Source organism: Drosophila ficusphila, unplaced genomic scaffold (assembly GCF_018152265.1).
Source record: "Drosophila ficusphila isolate 14025-0441.05 unplaced genomic scaffold, ASM1815226v1 contig_791, whole genome shotgun sequence".
Lineage (NCBI taxonomy): Eukaryota > Metazoa > Arthropoda > Insecta > Diptera > Drosophilidae > Drosophila > Drosophila ficusphila.
This window is the reverse complement of record NW_025064737.1, coordinates 26,374,368-26,400,044: the sequence shown is the minus strand read 5'-3', so window position 1 is coordinate 26,400,044 and position 25,677 is coordinate 26,374,368. Positions and strand designations below refer to the sequence as shown.

Genomic DNA, 25,677 nt, shown 5'->3' with positions numbered 1-25,677 from the left:
TTTTAAAATTGGGGCCAACAATATTTTTGTAACTTATTTTATCAAGTGCGGTGCCATTGAGGCAGAATTGTGTGACCAGACAATTTTCGGTATATATTCTACCGCGAACAGCCACACTGAAGGGGAGTGAAATTGATTTTCTGATAAAAATTTTCGCAGCATCGTACCAGAGAATCTATGCATATATCCTAAATTTGGGTATATTCTGCATATTTTCCCGAATTAGAGCAACCAGCAGAGAGCGCGCAAAATGATTGGCGGTTTGTTCGTCTACAACCACAAGGGCGAGGTGCTAATCTCGCGAGTTTACCGCGATGATATCGGTCGCAATGCTGTGGATGCCTTTAGGGTCAACGTCATCCACGCCCGGCAGCAGGTCCGCTCACCAGTGACCAACATTGCGCGGACCAGCTTCTTCCACATCAAGGTGCGTAATCCAAGTCCTAGTCCCTTTTCCACACCCACTCATTATCCTTAATTTTCCTCCCACAGCGGGCCAACATTTGGCTGGCGGCTGTGACCAAGCAGAATGTAAACGCCGCCATGGTTTTCGAGTTTCTGCTGAAGATCATCGAAGTGATGCAGTCGTACTTCGGCAAGATCTCCGAGGAGAACATCAAGAATAACTTTGTGCTTATCTACGAGCTCCTGGACGAGATCCTGGACTTTGGCTATCCGCAGAACACAGACTCCGGCACCCTGAAGACCTTTATCACGCAGCAGGGCATTAAGTCGGCCACCAAGGAGGAGCAGATGCAGATCACCTCCCAGGTTACGGGACAGATTGGCTGGCGTCGCGAGGGCATCAAGTACCGACGCAATGAGCTGTTCTTGGACGTTTTGGAGTACGTCAACCTGCTAATGAGTCCGCAAGGCCAGGTACTGTCCGCCCATGTTGCCGGCAAGGTGGTGATGAAGTCGTATCTGTCGGGTAAGTTAAGCCAATCCATCTTTGAAGGAATTCTAATTTGAGTCCCCTATTTTTAGGCATGCCTGAGTGCAAGTTCGGCATCAACGACAAGATCGTTATGGAGTCCAAGGGACGCAGCCTGTCTGGCAATTCCGAGGCGGAAACCTCGCGCTCTGGCAAGCCCGTGGTGGTCATTGACGACTGCCAGTTCCATCAGTGCGTCAAGCTGAGCAAATTCGAGACGGAGCACTCAATCAGTTTTATTCCGCCGGACGGAGAGTTCGAGCTGATGCGCTACCGCACCACCAAAGACATTTCGCTGCCATTCCGAGTCATTCCGCTGGTGCGCGAGGTGGGACGCACCAAGATGGAGGTAAAGGTCGTGTTGAAGTCAAACTTTAAGCCATCGCTGCTGGGCCAAAAGATTGAAGTGAAGATACCCACACCGCTTAATACCTCGGGAGTGCAGCTCATCTGCCTGAAGGGCAAGGCCAAGTACAAGGCCTCGGAGAACGCAATCGTGTGGAAGATCAAGCGGATGGCAGGCATGAAGGAGACCCAACTGTCGGCGGAAATCGAATTGCTGGAGACGGACACCAAGAAGAAGTGGACCCGGCCGCCCATATCTATGAACTTCGAGGTGCCGTTCGCGCCATCCGGCTTCAAGGTGCGCTACCTGAAGGTGTTCGAGCCAAAGATCAACTACTCCGATCAGGACGTGGTCAAGTGGGTGCGCTACATCGGACGCAGCGGACTGTACGAGACACGCTGCTAGGGCGGCCAACCATCGCCATCACGGAGCAAGAGTATCACAGTTGAATTTAACGAAACGAATGGAGAACGTGTTACCGCATCTATTGGTATTTCCTCAATCAAATTGAACCAGCAGTTAATGTATTCCAAGATTAGTTCCAGCAAGTCCGTTGGACGCCCGAGTAGCGGGTTCCCCCGGACACCATATGCCGTATACCGCACACACTGCCTCCGCGCGCGCTGGTTATGCGGGCGGGGCGTGTTCCCTATAGACATACCACTAGGTACTATGATTTACCCATACTATGTAATTGTAAACTATGTTGTTTTATATGCGTCGCGGGACGCCTCTCAAATCTCACGCTCACGTTTTCACAATTCTATTATTTGTATTATCGTATTATAAATATATACATATATATATTAATCATTATTTTCATTGTGCAAAGAACAAAAGCGAAAAATGCAACTAAGCGTATTTAATAGACCAAAACTCTGTCAGCGCTATCAATATTAATATTCAAGTGTTAATAATCGAATTGTTTAATAAATTAGCATGATATATACTAAATGTGACTTTTAGTTACTGGTGAAAAGTGATCTGCATTTCTACAAAGTTCGATTCTCTTTTTATAATGCCATTGATAACAGACCCATAGTAATAAAGTACAAAGGCACAATTACAACCTCATAACTGAACGATATATGACTTTACGATCACTCAAGTGCTGTCTTCGCTATCAGGTGTGCACGGTGGTGCACAACCAGCTTAAGTAAGAGGGTTTTGGGCATATGTAACTATAAAATTGTAACTGCCCCAAAAAAGTAGAAACAAGTTTTAAGCTGTGATTCATTCATCATACATAAAATTTTTTAGTTAAGTGATCTTTGCGTTATAAGTAAAATTGCCTAAAAAATGCCGGTTCGCATAAGAGCTTTGCTATCGTTGGAGGGCTTTTCACAATTTTCCATTGAAAACAAATCAATGTAGGAACACTGACCAATCAGTTTAATAGACACGATAACGTTTATTCCGGTCTGCCCATAAAAGTATTATTCTAGTTGTTAGCTGTTGCCAGCGACGGATAACCTTGAGCGGTTTCAACATCCAGATATTAATTAATTGAACTGGAAATTTTAATAAAACCGCAAGACATCCGCTGAATCAGTTGGAAGCTTTTGCGTTGTTATCACCCAGCCGGCTTGGTCATCAGTGATAACAGTTCGACAAAGTAGTATTGTCATCGTTTTCGGCGGACACGTAACATGGATGACATAGTTCCCGATGTTGTGGATGCGGTTCCCGCTGGAACCGTGCAGGTCACCTATACTGGGGACCTTCCGGTGAAGCAGGGCAATGAGCTGACCCCCACCCAGGTGAAGGACGTGCCGAATGTCAGTTGGTCTGGCTTGGAGGGAAAGTCCAACCTGCTCACCCTTCTCATGGTGGACCCCGATGCTCCGACTCGTCAGGACCCGAAGTTTCGGGAGATCCTGCACTGGGCTGTGGTCAACATTCCGGGTGGCAATACCGATCCTTCTGGTGGCTATCCCTTAGTAGCCTATGTTGGCTCGGGTCCACCAGAGGGCACTGGCCTGCATCGCTACATTTTCCTGCTTTATCGTCAGGAGAACAAGATCGAGGAGACTCCCACTATTTCCAACACGTACGAGATATAATTCAATGATTATCATTTGAATGCAATACTGACTAATCGCTTCCTAATCACAGCACTCGAGCAGGCCGTTTGAACTTCAACGCCCGGGACTTTGCTGCCAGACATGGATTGGGGGCTCCCATAGCCGCTAATTATTACCAGGCGCAGTTTGATGACTTTGTGCCAATCAGGAACAAAACGTTCACCGGCTAGATTTTTGCATATCTCATGCCGGGTTTTCTATTCCCAGTCAATAAAGTCTAACCAATCGCTTATCTCGCTATCTATGCGTTGGGGTATTAACTGAAAAGTGCACGGAACTGATTAGGCGTCGGACTCCGTCCGGCGATAAAAGGCCAGCAGTCGGGGATCCGGGCCAGAGTCAACTCGCTAACGCCACACCGAGCAGAAGCAGCAGCACTACCAGCCAACATGGACACCGCCGGTATCATTCCCGACATCATCGACGTCAAGCCCGCCTCCAAGGCCACCATCACCTATCCCTCTGGCGTGCAGGTCGAGCTGGGCAAGGAGCTGACTCCCACGCAGGTGAAGGACCAGCCCACGGTTGTGTTCGATGCCGAGCCCGGCTCCCTGTACACCATCCTGCTGGTGGACCCCGACGCACCCAGCCGCGAGGACCCCAAGTTCCGCGAGCTGCTCCACTGGCTGGTGATCAACATCCCCGGCAACAAGGTGTCCGAGGGCCAGACCGTTGCCGAGTACATCGGCGCTGGACCCCGCGAGGGAACCGGACTCCACCGCTACGTCTTCCTGGTGTTCAAGCAGAACGAGAAGATCACCACCGAGAAGTTCGTGTCTAAGACCAGCCGCACTGGCCGCATCAACGTTAAGGCCCGTGACTACATCCAGAAGTACAGCTTCGGCGGCCCCGTCGCCGGAAACTTCTTCCAGGCCCAGTACGATGACTACGTCAAGACTCTCATCGAGACGGTCCAGTAATCTGGCCACTAACTGATCAGCACTCTGTGAAATAATAAATTTTAAATAGTAGTTCTCATAAAGCAAAAAACGTATACACTGAAAGTGGGCGGAGCTACAAGGGTTTCCAACAGTTCAATTTATTTTCGTAGAAATGTTTATTAAAAAGTTCTGGTCTGGTTTACTTTTCTTAGTCATACTTAGTATTTTATAAAACACATACAATATTTTTTTACCTTGAAGCCGATCTATTTTCTGCTTCAGTTGTCACTTTCATATATTTTAAGTGATATGGGTATTCTTCAATTAAATTCGGCATGATTCATAGTATAGATAAACAATTTCCTTTAGTCCAGATATGAATTTATTATTTATGCAATGTTGGACTTTTGGACAGTTGACTTTCCATTTCTGATATCTCTAAGGTCTTTTTAAAGACGCTTATAAATCAGATTTTTAAAGTGTAATCAAACTTTTAAGGCAATGTGAGACTGAATATATAGTTGAACTACTCCTTTTGGTTGAAAAAGTCAGCCACAAGTTTGTTGAACTCCTCCGCGTAGCGGAGATGGATGTTGTGCTTGCCTTCAGGAAACTCGTGATATTTTGCCTCTGGCAACTGCTTCCTCAGCCAAGGAACGTGCTCTGCGGCTATCATGGGATCCTTTTTCCCATGCAAGATAAAAGTGGGCGCCTTGATTTGTTTTACCTCGGAGCGACAGAAATCCCCGTCTCGTTGGTCATAAAAGGCGCAGGCGGCGTCCACCCATTCGGCCCACAGTTGGGGAAATCTCTCGACGCCATACACCTTCTCCATAGGCTCTCGCATGCGGGCTGACCATTTGGCCACGTCTCGGATGTTCTGGAGAGCCTTAACTTCATCGGCGTTTAGATAGGCTCCTGCTCCCCAGATGGCGAGGCGCTCCACAGCCTCCGAATGGCGACCTGCGATTATGAGGGCCGTGATTCCTCCATCGCTCCATCCAAGAATCGAAAAGCGTGGCCTGTCCAGAGCCCGCATTAAATCCACGGCTGCCTGGGCATCCTCTTGGAAGAATTCCAGTCCGAACTTTCTTTGAGGAGGCACCGATTTGCCGTAACCCGGTGGATCCCAAGCGATGATCGTGTGTTCCGGCAGCAATTTCGGCAACTGCTCTATCTGGGGCTTAAAATCGGTCCAGGCGGAACCGAGCGCTCCGGGCATCAGAAGCAAACTCCGTTCTCCACTGCCGCTCTCCACAATGTTCAAATCAGAGCCATTAACCCGTACTTTTCGCTCCGAGTGAATTAATCGCACCTTAATGGCCGAACGGAAACCAATTCGCCTTCCCAAATGTGCTAGCATTACGTAAGCGGGATCGAACAGGGATTTTGGAGTAGGCCAACAAACTTAGTTGCTTCTCGAGAGCACTTCAAAAGTCCAGAAAATCGTTTGAATCTTTTACACACGAATTGTAAAGTGCACTTGTTTCGGTGATAACACCTGATAAGAACGAAAAAGAAGAAGAACAGAACAGCTGTAAGTAAACGATCGGATTAGAGTGGCTGCACTCGCCGTGACGCAATATTCCATTCAAATACGTTAACGTTATCGTTACGTATTTTAAAAAGTATTTAAACCAACAATTTATAAAAAATCAGGAAGCCTAAAACCCTTATATGCCTTGCAATAATATAGTGGAGAGTTTTTTGAAACATAAGAAGTTAAGAAGCGCTTTAAAGTGCTGCCTGACTGATGAATAGAATACCGCCTTATTTAAATTAAAGCTTTTTGCTTCTCTCCAGCTTTTGGCATTCCCAGTCCTTGTTAGTCCCCTCGAACGTCACGGCTCCGAAGGACAATGGACAGCACGTGCTGGCATTTGTTTAGCCTTTAGCGTGCGTTAACAAATTACAAATTATTAAAAAATGTAAGTGCCCGGGAACAGAGTCCCTGGAGTAATGGTCAGTGCGTGATTGGTGTGCTCAAAGTAATGTCCTAGCTAGGACGACGATTAATGGAGGCGACGGCCTTGCAATTGTTCCCTAGGTCGAAAAGGGAAAGCTTAAGGGCAGGACGAACACACATACGCACACAGACGTTGCCAGTACAAGACCACACATTCCATTACCAATGCGAATGCAAATCGAATTTGACACCGAGTCGTCGAAGTTGCGTAGTAAATGTCAAGGAATTTACACGGTTCGTCTCGGAGATAGTGAGTCTGTGTGGGTGTCCGTGTGACAGAATGTGTGACCACAGGACACCCACACACAGCTGAACGTGCTTGCGTGTGTGAGTGGTTTCCATCTAATACGTTTTAGTGGTGCAGGTTATGAACCTGCGTCCTGTGCGCTCATTACGCATGTGTGAGTGGGCAGCTGGCGTCTGTGTGTGAGTGTGTGCGTTTGTGTGTTAGTAGTACGCATATGCATGCCTCGTGCGAAGTAAGCGAGCTTTTAATTTTTGGCATTCCCATACACTACACAGAAAGCGAAAGGTCCCTGCGATTTTCATAGCATACTTTGTCGGGAGACTTTGAAAATAACTTATCAATCGTTAAAATTTGTGCGTTTTGGTTATTTCAAACGTTTTAATCTTATTTCAAAGTAAAAGAAGTAGGTAAATTGCTTAGTTCCTTCTTCACAGATAAATTATAGCGCTCTTTTTCGAGTCGCCCAGGCCGCACCAATGGCTTTTTGTGAATAAGCTGGGGGAGCTTTCGTTATCCATTGGAAACACAGCGAAGAAATTAAGTTTGAAATTGCAGTTCAGTCTTGTCGTGGATGCAGCGCGGATCGATATCGGAGCCAAGAGCAGCGGAAGGTGCTGCGTAGCAAATTTCGACACACAAAATTTTTCTACCCCCCAAATCGAACCGAAAAATCTCCAAAAATAAATTCAACCACAAAAACGAATACGCGTCGTGCTGAAAGGCAGTGGAAACGGTTACGTAAAGTCAGAGCAACAGAGAAAACGTGAATATTCTACGAAATAATTGTGTAATTGAAAAATCCCAGTGTGTGTAAAATCGTAGCCAATCAATAGATCAATCGATACGCATAAATAACTGATTAGTTTGCTGTGGAAACCAGCAATGTGAAGCGCCCTTTTGGGGCCATTCGCAGCGAGGTGCTTAGAAAATTTTTCGCCTATATTCGCGACATGCAGTGAAAATTTTTTCCGATTTTTAGTATGTACATGTACGTTGGAGCGTTCGTGGGCGCCACAACTTCGGGTGGCAGGGGTATCCGGCAAGCTTTCGGCCAGGCCATAACCCCCAGTTTTGGTAGTACAGCCGCCTCGGTCGGAGCATCGGTTGTCTGACCCGTATCGATGCGAAATATGTGCCCGTTTCTAATTAGTCTGCCAAACATTACGCAAATCAAGTGTACGAAATGCCAAAAACTCAAGGTGCTCAGCATTAAGGACCAAGAAACCAGGCGAAAAAGCCAGGAGTAATCAGTGCAGTGCCGTTAACAGCCGACCGAGTACCGTTAACAGCCACAGCCAACTTCGCCTGGCCGAGCTTTCGCTCTCCGTTGCGCTCTCACGCTCTTCCGCTGCCTCTGAGCAAGTGCGGATAAAACGGATAGTCGAGTAACACCCACACAAGGACACGCGAAAAGCTCGCGCTCAAGGACTGGAATACGCGAGACAAGGACAGAGAGAGGGAGGAGAGGACACTTTACGTTTACGCGCGCAACGTGCGTAGGTGCCTCTGTGTGGGTGAGCCCGAGTGACAGTGAGCCCGTGTGCGTGTGAATGAAGGCGCCACATAGTGCAACATATCAGGATAACAACTATGCTCCTGCGGCCATGACAGCCAGGACTCGGCCGAACATGGACAGGGATCAGCAGCGGGAGCTGAGGCTCCTGCCCAGCAGCAGCTCCACCGCCACCAGCTCCTCCACCAACTCCGCATCCTGCTCCGCCTTCGCCTCCCCGGACTTGCGTTTCAACAAGGCGCGTCGCCGGCGGAGAGGCGAGCAAGTGCCTCCGGTGGTCGTGGAGTACCGGCGCTCCTACCGCGTGCTCATCGTCAGCGCCCTGCTGGTCAGCCTGGCGGCCAGCTTCGTTACCCTCAGCGCTGGCTTCCAGCTGGACGGGTCGCAGAACTCCTTCTACACGTTCCGCAAGTGGTACACCGGGCTGAACGGGACCCTCGAGCTGGAGTTCAAGACGGAGCAGCCGAACGGACTGGTGCTCTACACCGACGACGGCGGCACCTACGACTTCTTCGAGCTGAAGCTCGTGGAGGGCGCCCTGCGGCTGCGATACAACCTGGGCGGCGGGGCCCAGATCATCACCGTGGGCCGCGAGCTGCACGACGGCCACTGGCACAAGGTGCAGGTCCTGCGGAACGACGAGCAGACCTCGCTGACCGTGGACGGCGTCTCGCAGCAGCGGTCCACCAAGGGCAAGGAGTTCCAGTTCGGCAAGTTCGCCAGCAACTCGGACGTCTACGTGGGCGGCATGCCCAACTGGTACAGCAGCAAGCTGGCGCTGCTCGCCCTGCCCAGCGTCATCTTCGAGCCGCGGTTCCGGGGCGCCATCCGGAACCTGGTCTACGCGGATCAGCCGGGCGGCTCCACCCGGCGCCAGGAGATCAAGCAGCAGCGCGACATCAAGTGCGGCGATGTGCCCTGCGACCACGGCGAGCTGCCCGCCCGCGAAAGGCCCCTCAGGGTGAGTTCTTTTAAAAGGATTTCCCATTAATATTAAGCTTTCCAAGAGAGTTAACTTATTAATCTGCCACCTTAATTAAGTGCTACTGAGTGCTACAATTTATATCACATATCCATTCCAAAGGAGTTCATCTATACTCCCTATCTGATATAATACCGTCTGTACAATGAACCCATCGTATATGACCCCATCTTTAACATTCCTTTAGGGCGTTCGGGGCAACACGACCGATGCCTGCGAGCGGAACGACCCGTGCCAGCACGGCGGCATCTGCATATCCACTGATTCCGGTCCAATTTGCGAGTGCCGAAACCTCGAGTACGATGGCCAGTACTGCGAAAAGGAGAAGGCGCCATCGGAGGCCACGTTCCGCGGTACACAGTTCCTTTCGTACGACTTGGGCCAGACGGGCGCCGAGCCGATAGTGAGTGCCCAGGATGCCATATCCTTCTACTTCCGCACGCGCCAGCCGAACGGCCTGCTCTTCTACACGGGCCACGGCACCGACTATCTGAACCTGGCGCTGCGGGACGGAGGCGTCTCCCTGACCATGGGCCTGGCCAACGGGAAGCAGGAGATGCATATCAAGCCCTCCAAGGTGCGGTTCGACGACCACCAGTGGCACAAGGTCACCGTGCACCGCCGCATCCAGGAGATCTCCTCCATCACCAGTTTCTGTAGGGTGCGTATACTCCGAATATTTAAGACAGATCCCAAGCTAAACAGGGATTTCCTGCCCTCCAGCTGGTCACCGTGGTGGACGATGTCTACACGGACCACTCGCACATCGCCGGCAAGTTCACCATGCTCTCCTCCTCGCGGGTTTACGTGGGCGGAGCTGTGAATCCGAGGGCTCTCCTGGGAGCCCGTGTCCACACCAACTTCGTGGGTTGCTTGCGCAAGGTGGAGTTCTCGGCGGACACGTTGAATCTGAACCTCATCGACCTGGCCAAGAGCGGCTCCAAGCTGATCCAGGTGGCTGGAAACCTGGAGTACCAGTGCCCCAGTGGCGATCCACAGGATCCGGTGACCTTCACCACGAGGGAATCGCATTTGGTAAGCTATAAATTCCCCATAACTTATTGCAAACTATTTAAAATATTTTTCTTGTTTTTGTTAAGGTTTTGCCTCCTTGGGAAACTGGCAAGCAGAGCTCCATTAGCTTCAAGTTCCGCACCAAGGAGCCCAACGGCATCATAGTCCTGGCCACAGGATCCAAGCAACCAAGAGCGAAGAACGTGAGTTGACATTTGCAGTGGCTTAAACTTTTCTTATTTAAACTTTCGCTATCCCTCAGCCCGTTTTGATTGCCATCGAGCTGCTAAATGGCCACATCTACATCCATCTAGACCTCGGATCCGGAGCCTCCAAGGTGCGCGCCTCGCGACGTCGCGTGGACGACGGGGACTGGCATGACCTGATTCTCCGGCGGAACGGACGCGACGCCAAGGTGAGCGTGGATGGGGTGTGGAACGACTTCCGCACGCCGGGCGACGGCACCATCCTCGAGCTGGACGGGCACATGTACCTGGGCGGGGTGGGCCCCGCCTACAACAGCGTCGCCTGGCCGGCGGCCATTTGGACGGCCACCCTGCGCCAGGGATTCGTGGGCTGTTTGCGTGACCTGGTGCTCAGTGGCAAGGCGATCGATATAGCGGCCTTTGCACGCGTCCAGGATTCGGGTGAGTGAAGAGTCACGCCAGCACTTAATCCGTATCCGATAACCCGTAACCCTCCACCCCAATCCCCTTGGGGAGCAGCCTCCGTGAAGCCATCGTGCCACGTGCAGGCCAACGTGTGCAACGGGAATCCCTGCCTGAACGGCGGCACCTGCATGGAGGGCTGGAACCGCCCCATCTGCGACTGCTCGGCCACCCTGTATGGAGGACCCACCTGCGGCCGGGAGCTGGCCACGCTGGCCTTCAACGGCAGCCAGCACATGACCATCTGGCTGGGCAACGGACAGGGCACCAAGACGCAGACCGAGGAGCTGGTCATCCGGTTCAAGACTTCGCGACCAGCGGGCCTTTTGCTCCTCACCAGCGCCGAGTCCAACTCGCCGGACCGACTGGAGATCGCTCTCGTGGCGGGAAGGGTGCGGGCCAGTGTGCGGCTGAGCGACCGCGAGAAGGTGAGTCAATCGGGGGAAGGTGCCTAACTTGATCACATATGTCCTTTACCTTGGAAAATCGCCTTTAACTATCTGCCTTGGGTAAGCAAAGTATTCCAGAAATTGAAGCTATATTTTCAGGTGGAAAATTTTGTTTGTATTAAATGAGGTTTTTTATTCCAGCACCTTGTAAAATGTTGTTTTTAATTGAGTGTACTACTTACACTTTTATGTTCGACGATATCCAACTTAATTAAACAGTTAATTTCTTTAGCACACATATTTTTTAAGCCAAGGCCGTTCGAAAGTTAAAAGGCGATTTTCTAGGGCTTCGGGACAGCTTTCCAACTGACGGATAATCCCTTGCAGAACCTGCTGGCCGGCCAGTCGGTGCTGAACGACAACAACTGGCACACGATCCGCTTCTCGCGCAGAGCCTCCAATCTGCGGCTTCAGGTCGACGGGGCTCCCCCCGTCAGGGGTATGTTATGTATGTATCAACAGCACATCTATGCCCTACTACGTGTCGTGCCGTGTCGTTTTTTTTACCAACCAACCAATGAACCAACTAATCGACAACCTACCAACTCCACGGGTGTCCCCCCAGCGACTAGCTTCCATTGCAAGGTGCTCCACGCACAGAACGCAGGTTCAAGTTCAAGTAGGAATGCCCCCCGTTCAGCAGTAAGGTGTGTGAAGGTGCTTCAGGGCAGTTGAGGATGAGGAGTCTCGAGGGAGAGCCTCATAAAAATATACAGGAAGGGATAAGGACAATAAGAAATGAGGGAAAAAATCAATAAGGAAGGAAAGTGCAGTCAGCGGCGCGTCTTCCGTTTTTAAGTTCCACTTAAACTTTTTCAGTTGAGAGCTTTTCAGTTAACAACGATTCTCACACCAACACAGCCTCACGAACACGCACACATACGAACACATGCGAATACACCCAAACGAAATGCAGTTGAAATCCAAGCGAAAAAGAACTACCAACGAAATTGACAAAGTATTTAGCAAGTTTATTTCTCTCTCATTTCTCATGACACATTTCTCGAACTTCCCTACTCCGATGATGATGAACTGATTTGATCTAGACAGCTCTATCTTACTATCCACCTATGTCTACCTCGCTCTGTATCTCTCTGAACATCGTTAAGCATCTGCAATATAGTTTGAACATCATAAGACACCCGGCTCCACATCCACACCATTCCACACATTGTACGCCTCTCTGAAGTTTGTTTCTACCATAACATACTCTTGATATAAGGTCGAAGGTCCCGCCTGAGGGTCCGCCTTCGATTGCTACTCAATAACTCATTCGTAATGATTTTTTATATACTTTGCTCTTGTAAGTTCCTCTCGAAACTCTTTCAAACATCTCGATGTTGTGTTTTTATTTGCGATACTTACTTACTTTGTTTGATTTCCCAATTACGATTGCCAATAAAATTCCAATTACAATTCAATTCCAATTCCTAAGCCCACACAGAAAGTATTGTAATCGAATAAGAGTAAAAGCGAAAGCAAAGAAAGTTGGACAGCTGTAAAGTTTCAGCCTTAAGTGTTATAAATACCCTTATATTGATTGTCTTGTACATTGTTTTGTCCTTGATAACCGAGTTATACTGTTTGGTTTTAATTAAAGTTGTGGTAATTACGTTTCCCTTTGTTGTTGAGTCAATGGCCTGGGGAGCATATTAATTGTGTTGTGTTTTGAATCTGAGTCCTCATCAGAGTACTCCAACAAAAAAAAAATCAACCATTCAGTTTCCGATTTAATCGAATCAAGCCAAGCCTAACTCAACAACTTAAGTACAGAATAAAGTACTTGTACATTTTATGTTTTATCTTATTTTCTGTAAATACTTTTTTGGAAAAGAGTTTTCGTTTTCGTTTACAGACCTATGATAATCTAAACAATGAAAATAACTTAAATAATTGCTGTACCATAACTTAAACGACACGTGCGGTATGTTAACGTTAAAAGGTGTTTGTTTCAGACGTCTACCGAATGTAGAACAGCGAAAAAAAAACCACCATGGTGTTTAACCACTACAACAACTTGTAACAATGTCAAATGCAAATGCAATTCCCTAATCACAAACGTGATCTAAATGACCTTCTTTGAAAAAGCGAAATGCAACCAAGTGAGAAAAATAAATGCAATAAAGCAAAAATGAGTAAGGCGAGCAATGCAAAAAGACGAGAACGCAACGTAAATAATTTAAATGTACAATATCGTTTTTCGTTTCATGTTTTAGGCGAGAGAAAAAAATCGACACGCAAGAACTCGGGGAAACATTTTTTTGCCCAAATCGCTCGATGAAAGTCACGCTATCGGAAAATTGCGATTGCGCCTGGAGTGCCATTGGAAAACGGCATTAACCACGGCTTCTTGAGACGAGAGGGCAAAACAATGTTTGAAAGCGCCCAGGGCTGTAATTTTGCACCATTTAATATGTAATTAGCTTTGTGTTAAGTAAACTCAACTATCGTAAACATCAATACAACAATACCGCAACCGCAACCAAATTGCAACTAACTAATCAAGCCTAACGTGTCTCACGTAAATTTAGATTCGTGTTGTGTAAGTGTGTCCAAAAAAGTATAAACACCCAGCTGAAAAAGAAGAATCGAAAAGGCAGGCGATGGAGAAGGCTAAATTGAAAAATAACTATAACTATTTTGAATTTTTTTAAACATTTACCATTTACCTTTGACTAAAACTATAGTGCAATAAAAAGTTTTCAAACATTTTTTTTAATAAATAACTTAAATAAACATAAAAGTAAATTTCAGTAACGATAGGAAACCAGATAAGACAATATTTTCTTTATATATTTTTATGTGAAATTATTTAGGGTTTTCGTTATAGCCGGATCCTGCTCCTGCCTCGAACAAACAAACACACTCACACACCGTCAAGTGAAAGTCTCGCACACCTGCACAGGCACACACCCACACTCTCCGAAGCACCGTTGCACCAGAACACACACACACACGTGACGCGTTTGCATGCGAGCACCTGAAAATCAAGCAGCAGCAGCAGCAGCAGCTATGAAACTATGATTATACCTAATCCATAAATTAACAAGCCAAATGACTGTCAGTGGGAATGATATAGCCAACCGCATGACCTGCTCACGAACCAAGTCTGAACCCGGAATCGGGCCAAGCCCTGTACAGTGTATAGTGTAACATATATCTTTGTTTCGTACTGTATCCTATATGCTATATCGTATATCGTATTTCGTATCGTTCGCCATCGCATCGTATCACTCAGCCCCCACTCAGCAATTCAAGTGTATGAATAAGTAACTGTAAATGCGCCAAATTGCCAGCTGCAACAACAGTGGCCTACTTCGACCTCCGCTCACCACCCACCACATTGCCCTCTCCTTTCGCTCTCTCTCTCTCTCTCTCTTGCTCTCTCTTGTTCTCTCTTGCGCTTTCTCTGGCTGTTTCTGTCTCTGTCGCCGCAGTCATTTGCATGTCAAGATGTCAATCATTCGGTGGGCCAACGCGTCGTATGCGCAATGTGGCCGCTCGTTAAGGCTAATGCACCCTTATTAACTTAGACGTAGTCGCCGCACACACACACCCACTCATACACTCAAACACAGAAACAACCTAGCAAAACACACATACCCACTCAAGGAACTCTATAGGGCACAGGAATAACATTAACACATTGACATTACCAGAGAAACATGGACAGTTTACCCATACGATACCCATCGATGTTTAGTTCAATGTCGTTAAGCAAAGTCCAAATTGTTTTTCCGTTCCTTTTCAATTACCCCGATTATAACCGATAAAACCCTTGACCTTTTCAGTTTCCATTCCTAGATCGTAGGTTGCCTCAGCAAGCCCCTCTCATAATTATACTTTCCTCGGTTACCACGCACAGCTGAGAAATGAATATGAAAATTATCTGAAATGTCACCGCCACCGTAATCGTATTGAAAATGTATCTCACACACCAAACTAGTCTAAGAAAAGATTAACGTACTCGTATTCCTCAAATGTCAACCAATGCATATTCGTATGTAAACAAGAACCAAATGCGCACCAACTAACCTAATCTAATCTACTTAGCGAACTCTTTACTTTTACTTACTTTCCTTTGGTTTGCGCTGTGGCAGCGATTTTCGATTATCGATTTCGATTTCGTTTTGTCTTAATTACAACTACTAAACTACTATCCGTACCAGTACAGTATGTATTGTAATCTGCACCTTTCTTTAGTATGTACCAAGCTGCAACAAACTAAATAACAATAATATTACTCAAATCGAATTCCAACTACATTCAGCCACTTGTCGAGTGAAAAATACAAATGCTTGAACAATCTATGAACCAAAAACTAGATCTATGTCTACTAAAACCGCATTATCTACTCTATACTCTTATATACTCTTTGACTACATATGCGTATGTGCTTCTTGTCACCAACTATACTCCATATACTACCAATATATATATATATATATCCCGATCGTATAACCATATGTAACCAATGTAAACGGTACTCCGCCTAGTCAACAACTTAGAGCAAGCCGATCCAGGCTAGAGAAACCCCGTGGCGAGGCCCCCGAGTTTTATCCATCTCTTGTTTTTGGAAATATTCCTTCCACAGCCGAAACGATCCTGGGTCGCCACAGCACCATGGAGATCCGCTCGATCCACCTGGGCGGGCTCTTCCACGCGGAGGAGGAGATCCAGATGACCTCCACCATGCCGAACTTCGTTGGCCAGATGCAAGGTCTCGTGTTCAACGGGCAGCGGTTGGTATTTTTTATGAACAACAAAAATGAATGAGTTGCTTTAAAGTGCTTTACATTTCTAATAAACTACGTGCTTTCATAAGATTTTTCAATTAGTAAAGAAAGGACAATTTTGTTTTGTAAAATGTTATAAATATTTGTTGGTTTTCCCACTAGCTACTTGGACATAGTCAAGAGCTTGGGTCCGGAGCTTTCCGCTCTGCCCAGCGCCACCTTCAAGTTGACGGCCCGCTTCGTGAACTCCCCGGCGGGACAACCGTACCATGCGGCCACCTTCCGCTCGAAGCACTCCTACGTGGGACTCGCCATGCTGAAGGCCTACAACAGCATCTCCATCGACTTCCGCTTCAAGACGGTGGAGCCCAACGGGCTGCTGGTCTTCAACGGAGGACGCCGTAACGACTTCGTGGCCGTGGAGCTGGTGAACGGCCACATCCACTACACCTTCGACTTGGGCGACGGCCCGGTGACCATGAGGGACAAGTCGCGCATCCACATGAACGACAACCGCTGGCACCAGGTCAGCATCCGGCGACCCGGACCCAAGACGCACACCCTCACCGTGGACGACTCCTTCGAGATCATCAGTCTGACTGGAAACAACATGCACTTGGAGCTGGCGGGCATCCTGTACATCGGAGGCGTCTTCAAGGACATGTACTCCAAGCTGCCGGCCTCGATTTCCTCGAGGTCTGGTTTCGAGGGCTGCCTGGCCTCCTTGGACTTGGGAGACGCCTCTCCCTCTTTGACCAGTGATGCGGTGGTGCCCAGCTCGCTGGTGGTCAGCGGATGCGAGGGACCCACCAAGTGCAGCCAGAATGCCTGTGCGAATCGCGGAAACTGTGTGCAGCAGTGGAACGCGTATGCCTGCGAGTGCGACATGACCTCCTACACTGGCCCCACCTGCTATGATGGTAAGTTAATTCCAACATTGAAAAATAAATTCACTTAAAATACATTCACTTAAAATACCTTCACTTAAAATACATTCACTTAATTCCAAATCAATTACCTATATCCTTCCAGAATCGATTGCTTATGAGTTTGGCAACAACAAGGGCATGGTGCTGTACACCTTCCCCGAGAACGCCCAGGCGGACACCGAGGAGGACAATATCGCGCTGGGCTTCATCACCACCCGGCCGGACGCAGTGCTCCTGCGGGTGGAGAGCGCCACCACGCAGGACTACATGGAGCTGGAGATCGTGGAGGGCAATATCTTCATGGTGTACAACATCGGGAGCGTGGACCTGCCGCTGGGCGAGATCGGGACGAAGGTGAACGACAACGCGTACCACGTGGTGCGCTTCCAGCGCAAAGGAGGCAACGCCACGCTCCAGCTGGACGACTACAACGTGCAGGCGCTCACGCCGCAGAGTAAGTGCATAGGGGATAGTTCTCCGCCGGGGGTGTCTAACGATCTCCGACCTTCTCCAACCGCTCTTGCAGGCCACCACTCGACCGTGTTCAATACCATGTCCAACGTTCAGGTCGGCGGCAAGTTCAGCCGGAACGGTCGCAATCGAATCGAGCGGCCGTTCGCCGGCGTGATCGCCGGGCTCTCGGTGAACAAGTTGCGCATCCTGGACTTGGCCGTCGAGCGCGACCCCCTTATCACCATCCGCGGAGATGTTCAATTGGTAACTGGAGTATTAGATAGAAATGATCTGCAGAGAATGCAGCAGGTTAGGGAATTTATTTGAAATTTTATTTGAATTCCTCTCAACTTTCAACTTTCCAAGTATTTTTCTCATCGTAAACCAAGTTTATTCAAAATTCTTTCTTTGATTAAAACCTAAAAAGAAAACAAAAACGAAAATCTAACCAAATTATTGTATTAATCCGCTTCATGAGTTTGTGGAACCCCTTTTCCCAATTGATTTGACATGATTTGATTGCACCTCCGAAATTCAATATTCGATGCTCGATTCGAATGATGTACAGTTCCCCAAGCACATTCCCGATACTTAAAATGCATAACCGTTAACCGTTAACCGTTTCGAATGTAACGACATCTGTACATTGAAGTCATCGTCATCATAATCAAATCCGGGAAATTCGGTTCGACATTCAGTACAAACGTTAACCGTTCTAACTAAACCAAAAGTATTAGCTAACTAACTGTATAAACTAGTGTAAATGCTGCATTTGAGTTCACTTTATGATTTCCCTCGGGTGCCTTCGTTTTTACTGTACCGCTTTTCACGCACCAATAAAAAAAAAAAAACTATTTGACAGATTTTCCACTAACCAGCCACTTGAGTTTCCTCAATTTGTTTCCATTGCTGCACAGCACATTAACCAATAACTGTGAATATATATTCAGCTATATAAACTGATACGATTTACTATGCACTAGAACTCGTCGCACTTATGCCGCATGACTCTAATCAAAGCTCACATCAAACATAAATATACTTGAACAAAAAGTGTGTGAAAGCCAAAGGAGATTCTAATATTACAATGAGTTATTTTCGAACTGTTTATGTTATCCCTATTTACTTTCTGACTCTTTAACTCTTGAAAAGAATTGATTAAATATACCTAAAGTATATTATTATTTTCTTTAAGAAGAAAATACCTTCTCAAGTATATTAATTGGTACGATCTCCTTTGGCTTCATGTGCTGACACCCACACTCATTTATACTTAATCAAACAGCACCTAACCAACTTACTAATCCAGTTAACAAGCCCCATACAATAACCATCGCTTGGCCCGGCTGCCGCCAGATCAACTGAAGTAAAATTAGACTTTGAACTCTACTCGACAGACGCCGGCAAGTGGTTATCCTGGTGCGCTGGACGACCTGATCTTCTCGGGAGCCGGATCCGGATGCCGCGGCGATGACGAGGACGAGTGCACGCCGCCGTTCGAATCGGGAAGCGGGGACGATCTGATCACGCCGGTCTACGTGCCGCCCACCAAGCAGACAACCACCTCCCAGCAAGGGAACAGCCTGAGTACCGGCGGGAATGGCGGAGGCGCAGGCGGAGGCATCACCAATGGCACGGAGAGGGCCTGCGACGACGAGGACTGCGTCCACGGGTCCGGCGACTACGGGGAGACCACGGAGCAGTTCACCTCGACGAGCACCGCCAGGGGATCAGGTGAGTGGTTGCAGCTGTGTGTGTTGGTCTCATTTTGTCATTGGCATTTGGATCAATCACGGAAAGACACTGAACAGCTAACACCAGACACACACACACACACTCTTCATCACAGACATTAGCTAGTCCCACTCGAAATTCAAGTTAAGTATACGCAGCGTGTTCACGCCATAGTAAAGTAGAGAACGTTGTAACGATTAAGCTGTGGGTTCAGTTGTGTTCGAGTTCGAGTTCGAGTTCAAGTTCGATTTGGAGCTGTTTCCTATAATCTGTAACAGCTCCACATATTTAACCGCATAACCGTTTAGCTAGTGACGCTTTGCCTTTTCAGTTTTGTTCAATGTTTCCACGGAGATCGAGGAAGTTAGGTTAATGCCAATGCAACGCCAGTGCTTTGACCGCTTACACAACCACATTGAAACAGCCAAACAGCTTTGAATATCTAAATATATATATGATCATATATATAACGTATCGCCTCTATCGCACCCCTCGCAATGCATCAACCCAACCAGAACCAAAACCAATATCAATCAGATCGCCGTGTCATCTCAGATCAGATCAGCTCAGCTCAGATCAGCCCAGAAAACAAAAACGAAAAGAATCGCAACCAAACGCCGCCTATATCCTTCATCTCCACCCGTTGCCGATGATCGATTGCCTTCTAATTTGAACTGACAACGAGTACGCCTTATGTGTCTCTTTCAGAATGTGAAATCGCCTTCATATTTCTGACTGTGATCGCGCCATGGATACTCTGTAAATTCCCATAAGCAAAGCAACCAAAGCAACCAAGCAATGCACTTAGGCTAAGCTTCCAACTAGACCTCTGTCTAACTGTCTAACTAACTCTAGCATTAACGAGAGCTAAAACCACCAGCAACAGCAACTAAAAATAATGCAACAACAACAACAACAACTACAAGAACATCAACAACAGCCAGAACAACAACAACCACACCGATCATTGGCGAGGGTTTTCGGTTGAGTCAGAGGGTTAAGAGCGTTGAAAGCGTTAAGCGATAAGCGATAAGGGTTAAGCGTTACAAGCACTCGATATAGCATATATACACATATCTGTATATGCTATGATCGGGCGATCGAAGATGTATATGTTTTGTACATAGTAGCGATTAAAGCAGCGTCTGCAGTGTAAGATGTGATTTTCCCACTCCTGTTCCTCCTCCACCTCCTCCTCCTCCTTCACATTTATTCCCTCGATTCTCGATTGCATTGTTCTAACGTTCTTCCAATTCCAATTTGTACATATCGTGCGAAAAGATCGAATGTCCAGCACCCAAAAAACAAGAATGACACACCTCAACATATCTCTCAATATCTACAAATCTCTATCCTCTCTAACTGTGTTGAATAAACTATGAAAAGCAAAGCACAACTGGCGGTTCGAATGATTTTGGGAGGGATTACCATACATTAACTGAACAACAAACTAATTTTTGACTCATTGGAATTTATTTTAAATGAATTCATAAGAAGTATTTTACAAATTAGTGTTTTTGGGGAATGACTTCCAACTAGGATAGATACTAAACCACTTAACGCACACACTTGCAACAAACATACGCTAAGAGCACCCACTTGAGAACACTTTAATAAACCGCAACCGACTGCTTGCAGAGTCCAACAACGAGATGGTCACGATCACCACCACGGGACGCAGTGACGTGACCACCGAGCAGCAGCAGCACGGCAGCAGCAGCAGCAGCAGCAGCGGCAGCACTCCGTCCTACGCCACCACCCAGTCGAGCAGCAGCAGCAGCGGAGGATCGGGCAGCAGCAGCACTCCGGGGCAAGTGAGCACCACGAGCAGTGCGGCCACCACGTCCACGCAGCGTGCCACCACCAGCAGCACCAGCACGAGCACGAGCACCACCACCACGACCACGACGACCACCACAACGCAGGCCACTCCGCCGCCGGAGATCAGGAGCACGGTCACGGAGAGGGACACCACGCCGTACGACATCTACGTGGCGGGTGGCGGACTGGGCGGATCCGGCAGGAAGGACCACGACCGCATGCAGATGCCCGACGAGCACATGCCACCGCTTCCGCCGCCCATCCCGCCGCAGGACCCTCCTCCGTACGGACCCTACGGCGGCAACACCTACAACACCAACATGAACAACTACCGGCCGAAGGGCAAGGGCGGGCGGATCAACTCGATCGAGGAGGAGCGCACCGCCATGATCATCGGCATCGTGGCGGGCATACTCATCGCGGTGGTGCTGGTCATCCTGCTGGTCCTGTGGCTCAAGTCCAACGGGGACCGCGGCTACAAGACGGAGAGCGAGAAGGCGGCGGCCTACGGGTCGCACAACCCGAACGCGGCCCTGCTGGGCAACACCAGCACCAACGGATCGTACCACCAGCAGAGGCAGCACCACCTCCAGGGAGGTGGTGGCGGCGGGTCGGGCCAGCAGCAGCACCACCAGCAGCAGATGCACAACGGCCACAACGGAAACGGAAACGGAGGCGGCGGCGGTGGTGGCGGGGGCATGATGTCCAGCGGAAGTGGGTCCCTGGGCTACGGAAGCGATGGACGACCCCAGATGGCCGGACTGGTGCAGCCCAAGGCGAAGAAGCGCGACTCCAAGGACGTCAAGGAGTGGTATGTGTAAGGCGACCTAATGTGTCAGGTCGCCCGGAGGAGGAATCGTCAAATTAGCAATAAATGCAAATAGTGCAAAGCGAGCCGAAAAGTGAAAGTCCCCCTTAAGATACGGAATACAGATACAGAAACACATAAGCGAATATAAATACGAGTATATATATTTATTTAGCAGCCTCATAACGTTAATTAGACGCGGACACAGTCGAAAACTGGGTGTACAAACGGACGGACAGAAGGATAATAATAGGAGCAGTAGGAGGCGCCATGCGCAGCGCGATTCGATTAATACATACGACGGCTGATAACGTTAGCAGCAGCAGCAAGTTAGACACGCGAATACTTTAGACAAGTGCATCTGGCCAGGAGCATTGGTTCACCCCGAGAGTAACGATTAGATTACGCCTAAGAAATTATAGCTTCAACTCAAGACTTGCTAATAGAGATACCACTACCAAACGAGAGCAGAGCAGCCACAACAGACATCAGCGAATAAGCGTATTACACTAAACGAATTAACTATATATATTATATATATCACAGCGTTACGATAAATTATGCCACTAGCCAATCAAGTAATTGTGTAAAATATTTCGCCACAAAGTATGCTACTGAAAGTTCGAACGAGGAAACCCAATAAACTGCAGATCTTCTAGCGACAAAAAAACAACCACTAAACAACTTAGCAGAAATTCAATATAAACCTACTTAAATATATATTTATATGTAAACGTAAAGGAACGCAGAGGGGTTCTGAATGGGTTTTTTCTTCGCGTGTAAAGTTACAAAATGTGGTGCTGTAAACGTAGGAGACAAACATTCGTTGACTACAGTAATAATAATACTAATAATAACGAGGAGTGCAAGAATTTATGCTGCAGATTGTTTGTTGAATTGAAACCGGCTTTAATTAGTTAAATGTAAATGAGATAAATCTAAATGGATAACTAAACCAATATGATACGGAGGACACAGTAGAGACACCCACGACTTGGTTGACGTATACGTGATGCGACTTTTTCGTTTGCGTGCAGCAACTCGATGCGACTTTGTGTTAGTCCCTTCCACTCCACTATGTTGAATTTGACCCGTTTTTGTGGCCAAAATTAAAAATTTTGAAATTAACAAGATTTTTGAATGCAGGTTGCTTGTATAATGAATGTTATTACTATAGGAACGTATTTTAGAAAAGTGGGCGTGTCAACGCCCCTTCCTCCGCCCACAGAAATGGAAAAAAAACGAATATCTTAAGCAATTTTCAAGTTAGAGACCCCAATTTTGAAACACATTATAAATGTCCTATTTCAAATGCGTCCTGCAAATTTGGTCCAAATCGGATAATAAATATGGAAGGTATTCAAGACAAAAAAATTTTTTTTTTTTTTTTTTGTATTATTCTATGTATTCTTCCTAATATATGCTCCCTAATAATTCAAATTACGCAGAAAACCGCAAAAAACGCATAATGAGCTTATATTTTTTGAATTCAGAATTGAAAGATCTACAACATGTATATGGACACTCACTGATACAATTTGAACCTTTTTTTTAAAACCTTTTGGAAAGTTCAACTTTTTTTCCAAAAGTGACAAGGAGACAACACTTGCTAAATATACAAATTGTTAGAAAAATACGAACAAAACACGCAACATATTAGTATCAACACATAGTACTAACCTGAAGAAATAATATTCATTTTGATTTTTATTAATTGATGACTTTTTGTGAGAGATATGCCAATTTGAAATTGCACCACAAATTTAACATTTAAAAAAGCACGTGGTGAGCGCTTGCAACAGCTGACTTAAACAGCTGTTATTTTAACACTACACTGTTAAATTAACATTTGAGGTATACAATATAGCAATTTGATCATTTCTCAACATAGTAAAATTAAAAAAACGGAAATTTGCATACTCGCGAAAAATGAGTTTTGGCCACAAAAACGGGTCAAATTCAACATAGTGCACTCCCGAGCCCAACACATATACTTTTTATATGTATTTGAGACTAAATACTGTCACCGACCTGCGTGGCGGTATGAACTCAGACATATCAAGGAAAAGACAAGACACAATCACACACTGAACACACCACACACTACACACACACACGCACACATGCCACACTCTAAAACACTCTAAGACACTGAAGCGAACCTACCTAGCTTTTCTACTACAAACTGCTATTCAATGTGAGCGAACATTTACTTTACCGTCGATAAACGAGGAAATCAAGCAACAATTTTACAGTATTATAGCAGCTTTAAGCGTATTTTTCGAAGCCAACGTGACGTATACACAATCAGCAGTCACCAGTCACTAGCACAGACACACACACACACGCCTACACCCACACAGAAACACCCGCACACATACAGAGCAAGATTCGATTTTCAGCGAGCCGCCATTGAATTATGTATACACATATAATCGCATATATCATTTTAGTGCGCTATATTCAAATTTTGTCTCACTATCAATACCAATTAGTGTATCATTTTGAATTAGATATATACAAAATACCTATATACACTCGATATACTTACTAATACACGCACACTCAGCCTCACGATCACTCACACACTCACCAACTCACGCATTCGAACACTAGCGAAATTATTGGACATACTTCTCTCAAATTCTTAAAGGAAACCAAGGCGAGGTATGCTGTATATACCTAGGAAAGTACTATATATACACGAATATATATATTTAACAACTAAAAAAACATATATATACTGCATTTCAAGAAACTTTTGATATATTTTCGAGTTTTTTAAACCCTTAACTTGTATACAAAAGGATGCGAAAGCGATAACACGAGACAAACTAGCGAATCTAGCTGAAATGAACACCTAGGACAATTACAAATACAAGTACATAGCGAAACACAGTACATACAGTACAGTACAGTACAGTACATAGGCAGACAAACACAATTATATTATACAAGACATACACGCATACATCCAAACTATACTATTTATAAATGTACATCTATACAACAAATATATACGATTAACAAACAATGATTATTATGTATTACGTCCCTTCGATTTGATAATGAATCCAAACGAGAAACCACAAATTTTAAACGCTGTTGATAACCAAAACCATTCCCACTTATATATGTAACCACTCTCTCCCGACAACTTTCTCTCTATCTCTTCACAATGTTAATGCTGCACAATGAAAACTCTGCATTTAATGTAAACCACTAACGTTTATTCATTTCGATTCAAGAGAAAACCAAAACCGAATTAAATATAACTAATTATACAAATTTGCCTTGCGATTTATCAGCGAGCACACGATATTGAAACCGAAACGGAACGGGAATTAAATATATCCGCGATCGAGATATCAAATCGACCCGCCCCAAAATGCAAAATCTTCTTCGTTGTTTTCAAATGAATTACATTTTATTAGAGATCAAAAGCAAATCAAGATAAATGTTATGTATGTATGATATAGTGACAGGACCGTGAAGGACGAGTACAGTTAGTTGTATGGGTATCAGTAAAATAGTTAAAGCATGTAACGTAATAGAGCAAGGATGGGCGGAGCAGTGGGTGCAAGTGGGAGCGAAAGTAGCGAGGAGCGAGGAACGATCGCGAGTATCGGTACTAAAACTTACTTCTACTTAGGCTTAATATCATTGTTATCTAATCTATACATATATATAAACCGACACACACACACCCCCATATAACAGAGAATATGTATATGAACATGTATTGGACGCACGGCGCTTGAGCTGTGCCTACTTATATATATATTTAACAAATTGTAACGTGTATGTATATGTAGCGGCAGTGATTGTTAAAGAAATTGCTTTGTTTTGTGTTAGATTTTATAATTTACGAGGAAACCAAAAACAAAATTGTAAAACGCATACAAATACAGAATGACTGACAAAAAACACAAAATTATAACATTGCATATAATAAATACAATAAAAATATAATTGAAAAATGTCATGGCTTAGTTATTTTCGTGGATATTTAGAAATATTTAAACAGTAAAACTCAAAGTCCCTTACATTAATTTTTATTTTGCAATTTACCATTGAATTGCTTAAAAATTTGAAGTTCGCGCCAAGCATCT

At 46.2% G+C, this 25,677-nt stretch overlaps 5 protein-coding genes across 13 annotated transcripts; 4 read left to right on the top strand and 1 right to left on the bottom strand.

The window, feature by feature from the left end:
• The first annotated feature begins 94 nt into the window (after window positions 1-94).
• LOC108099398 (AP-2 complex subunit mu) lies at window positions 95-2,234 on the top strand. The gene is made up of 3 exons (XM_017202904.2): window positions 95-427; window positions 493-931; window positions 988-2,234. The coding sequence occupies exons 1-3, from the start codon at window positions 251-253 to the stop codon at window positions 1,683-1,685; spliced, it is 1,314 nt and encodes a 437-aa protein (XP_017058393.1). The 5' UTR covers window positions 95-250; the 3' UTR covers window positions 1,686-2,234.
• Window positions 2,235-2,559: 325 nt separating this feature from the next.
• Window positions 2,560-3,596, top strand: LOC108099401 (protein D3). The gene is made up of 2 exons (XM_017202907.1): window positions 2,560-3,330; window positions 3,396-3,596. The coding sequence occupies exons 1-2, from the start codon at window positions 2,930-2,932 to the stop codon at window positions 3,532-3,534; spliced, it is 540 nt and encodes a 179-aa protein (XP_017058396.1). The 5' UTR covers window positions 2,560-2,929; the 3' UTR covers window positions 3,535-3,596.
• Window positions 3,597-3,698: 102 nt separating this feature from the next.
• LOC108099402 (protein D3) lies at window positions 3,699-4,447 on the top strand. Its single transcript, XM_017202908.2, has one exon. The coding sequence runs from the start codon at window positions 3,754-3,756 to the stop codon at window positions 4,282-4,284; it is 531 nt and encodes a 176-aa protein (XP_017058397.1). The 5' UTR covers window positions 3,699-3,753; the 3' UTR covers window positions 4,285-4,447.
• Window positions 4,364-5,781, bottom strand: LOC108099400 (valacyclovir hydrolase). The gene has a single exon (XM_017202906.2). The coding sequence runs from the start codon at window positions 5,606-5,608 to the stop codon at window positions 4,772-4,774; it is 837 nt and encodes a 278-aa protein (XP_017058395.1). The 5' UTR covers window positions 5,609-5,781; the 3' UTR covers window positions 4,364-4,771.
• Window positions 5,782-7,003: 1,222 nt separating this feature from the next.
• Window positions 7,004-25,545, top strand: LOC108099414 (neurexin-1). 9 transcript variants are annotated; one of them, XM_017202935.2, is made up of 13 exons: window positions 7,004-8,932; window positions 9,141-9,614; window positions 9,677-9,988; window positions 10,054-10,170; window positions 10,230-10,614; window positions 10,693-11,063; window positions 11,412-11,523; window positions 15,679-15,826; window positions 15,983-16,740; window positions 16,853-17,203; window positions 17,276-17,511; window positions 18,600-18,936; window positions 20,575-25,545. In XM_017202935.2, exons 1-13 carry the CDS (start codon window positions 8,009-8,011, stop codon window positions 21,576-21,578), a joined length of 5,529 nt encoding a protein of 1,842 aa, XP_017058424.1. In that variant the 5' UTR covers window positions 7,004-8,008; the 3' UTR covers window positions 21,579-25,545. The 9 variants fall into 9 exon arrangements, with proteins under 9 accessions (XP_017058424.1, XP_017058421.1, XP_017058425.1 ...); XM_017202932.2 differs by having other exon boundaries at window positions 18,579-18,936; XM_017202936.2 differs by having other exon boundaries at window positions 11,412-11,532; window positions 17,276-17,466.
• Window positions 25,546-25,677: the final 132 nt, after the last annotated feature.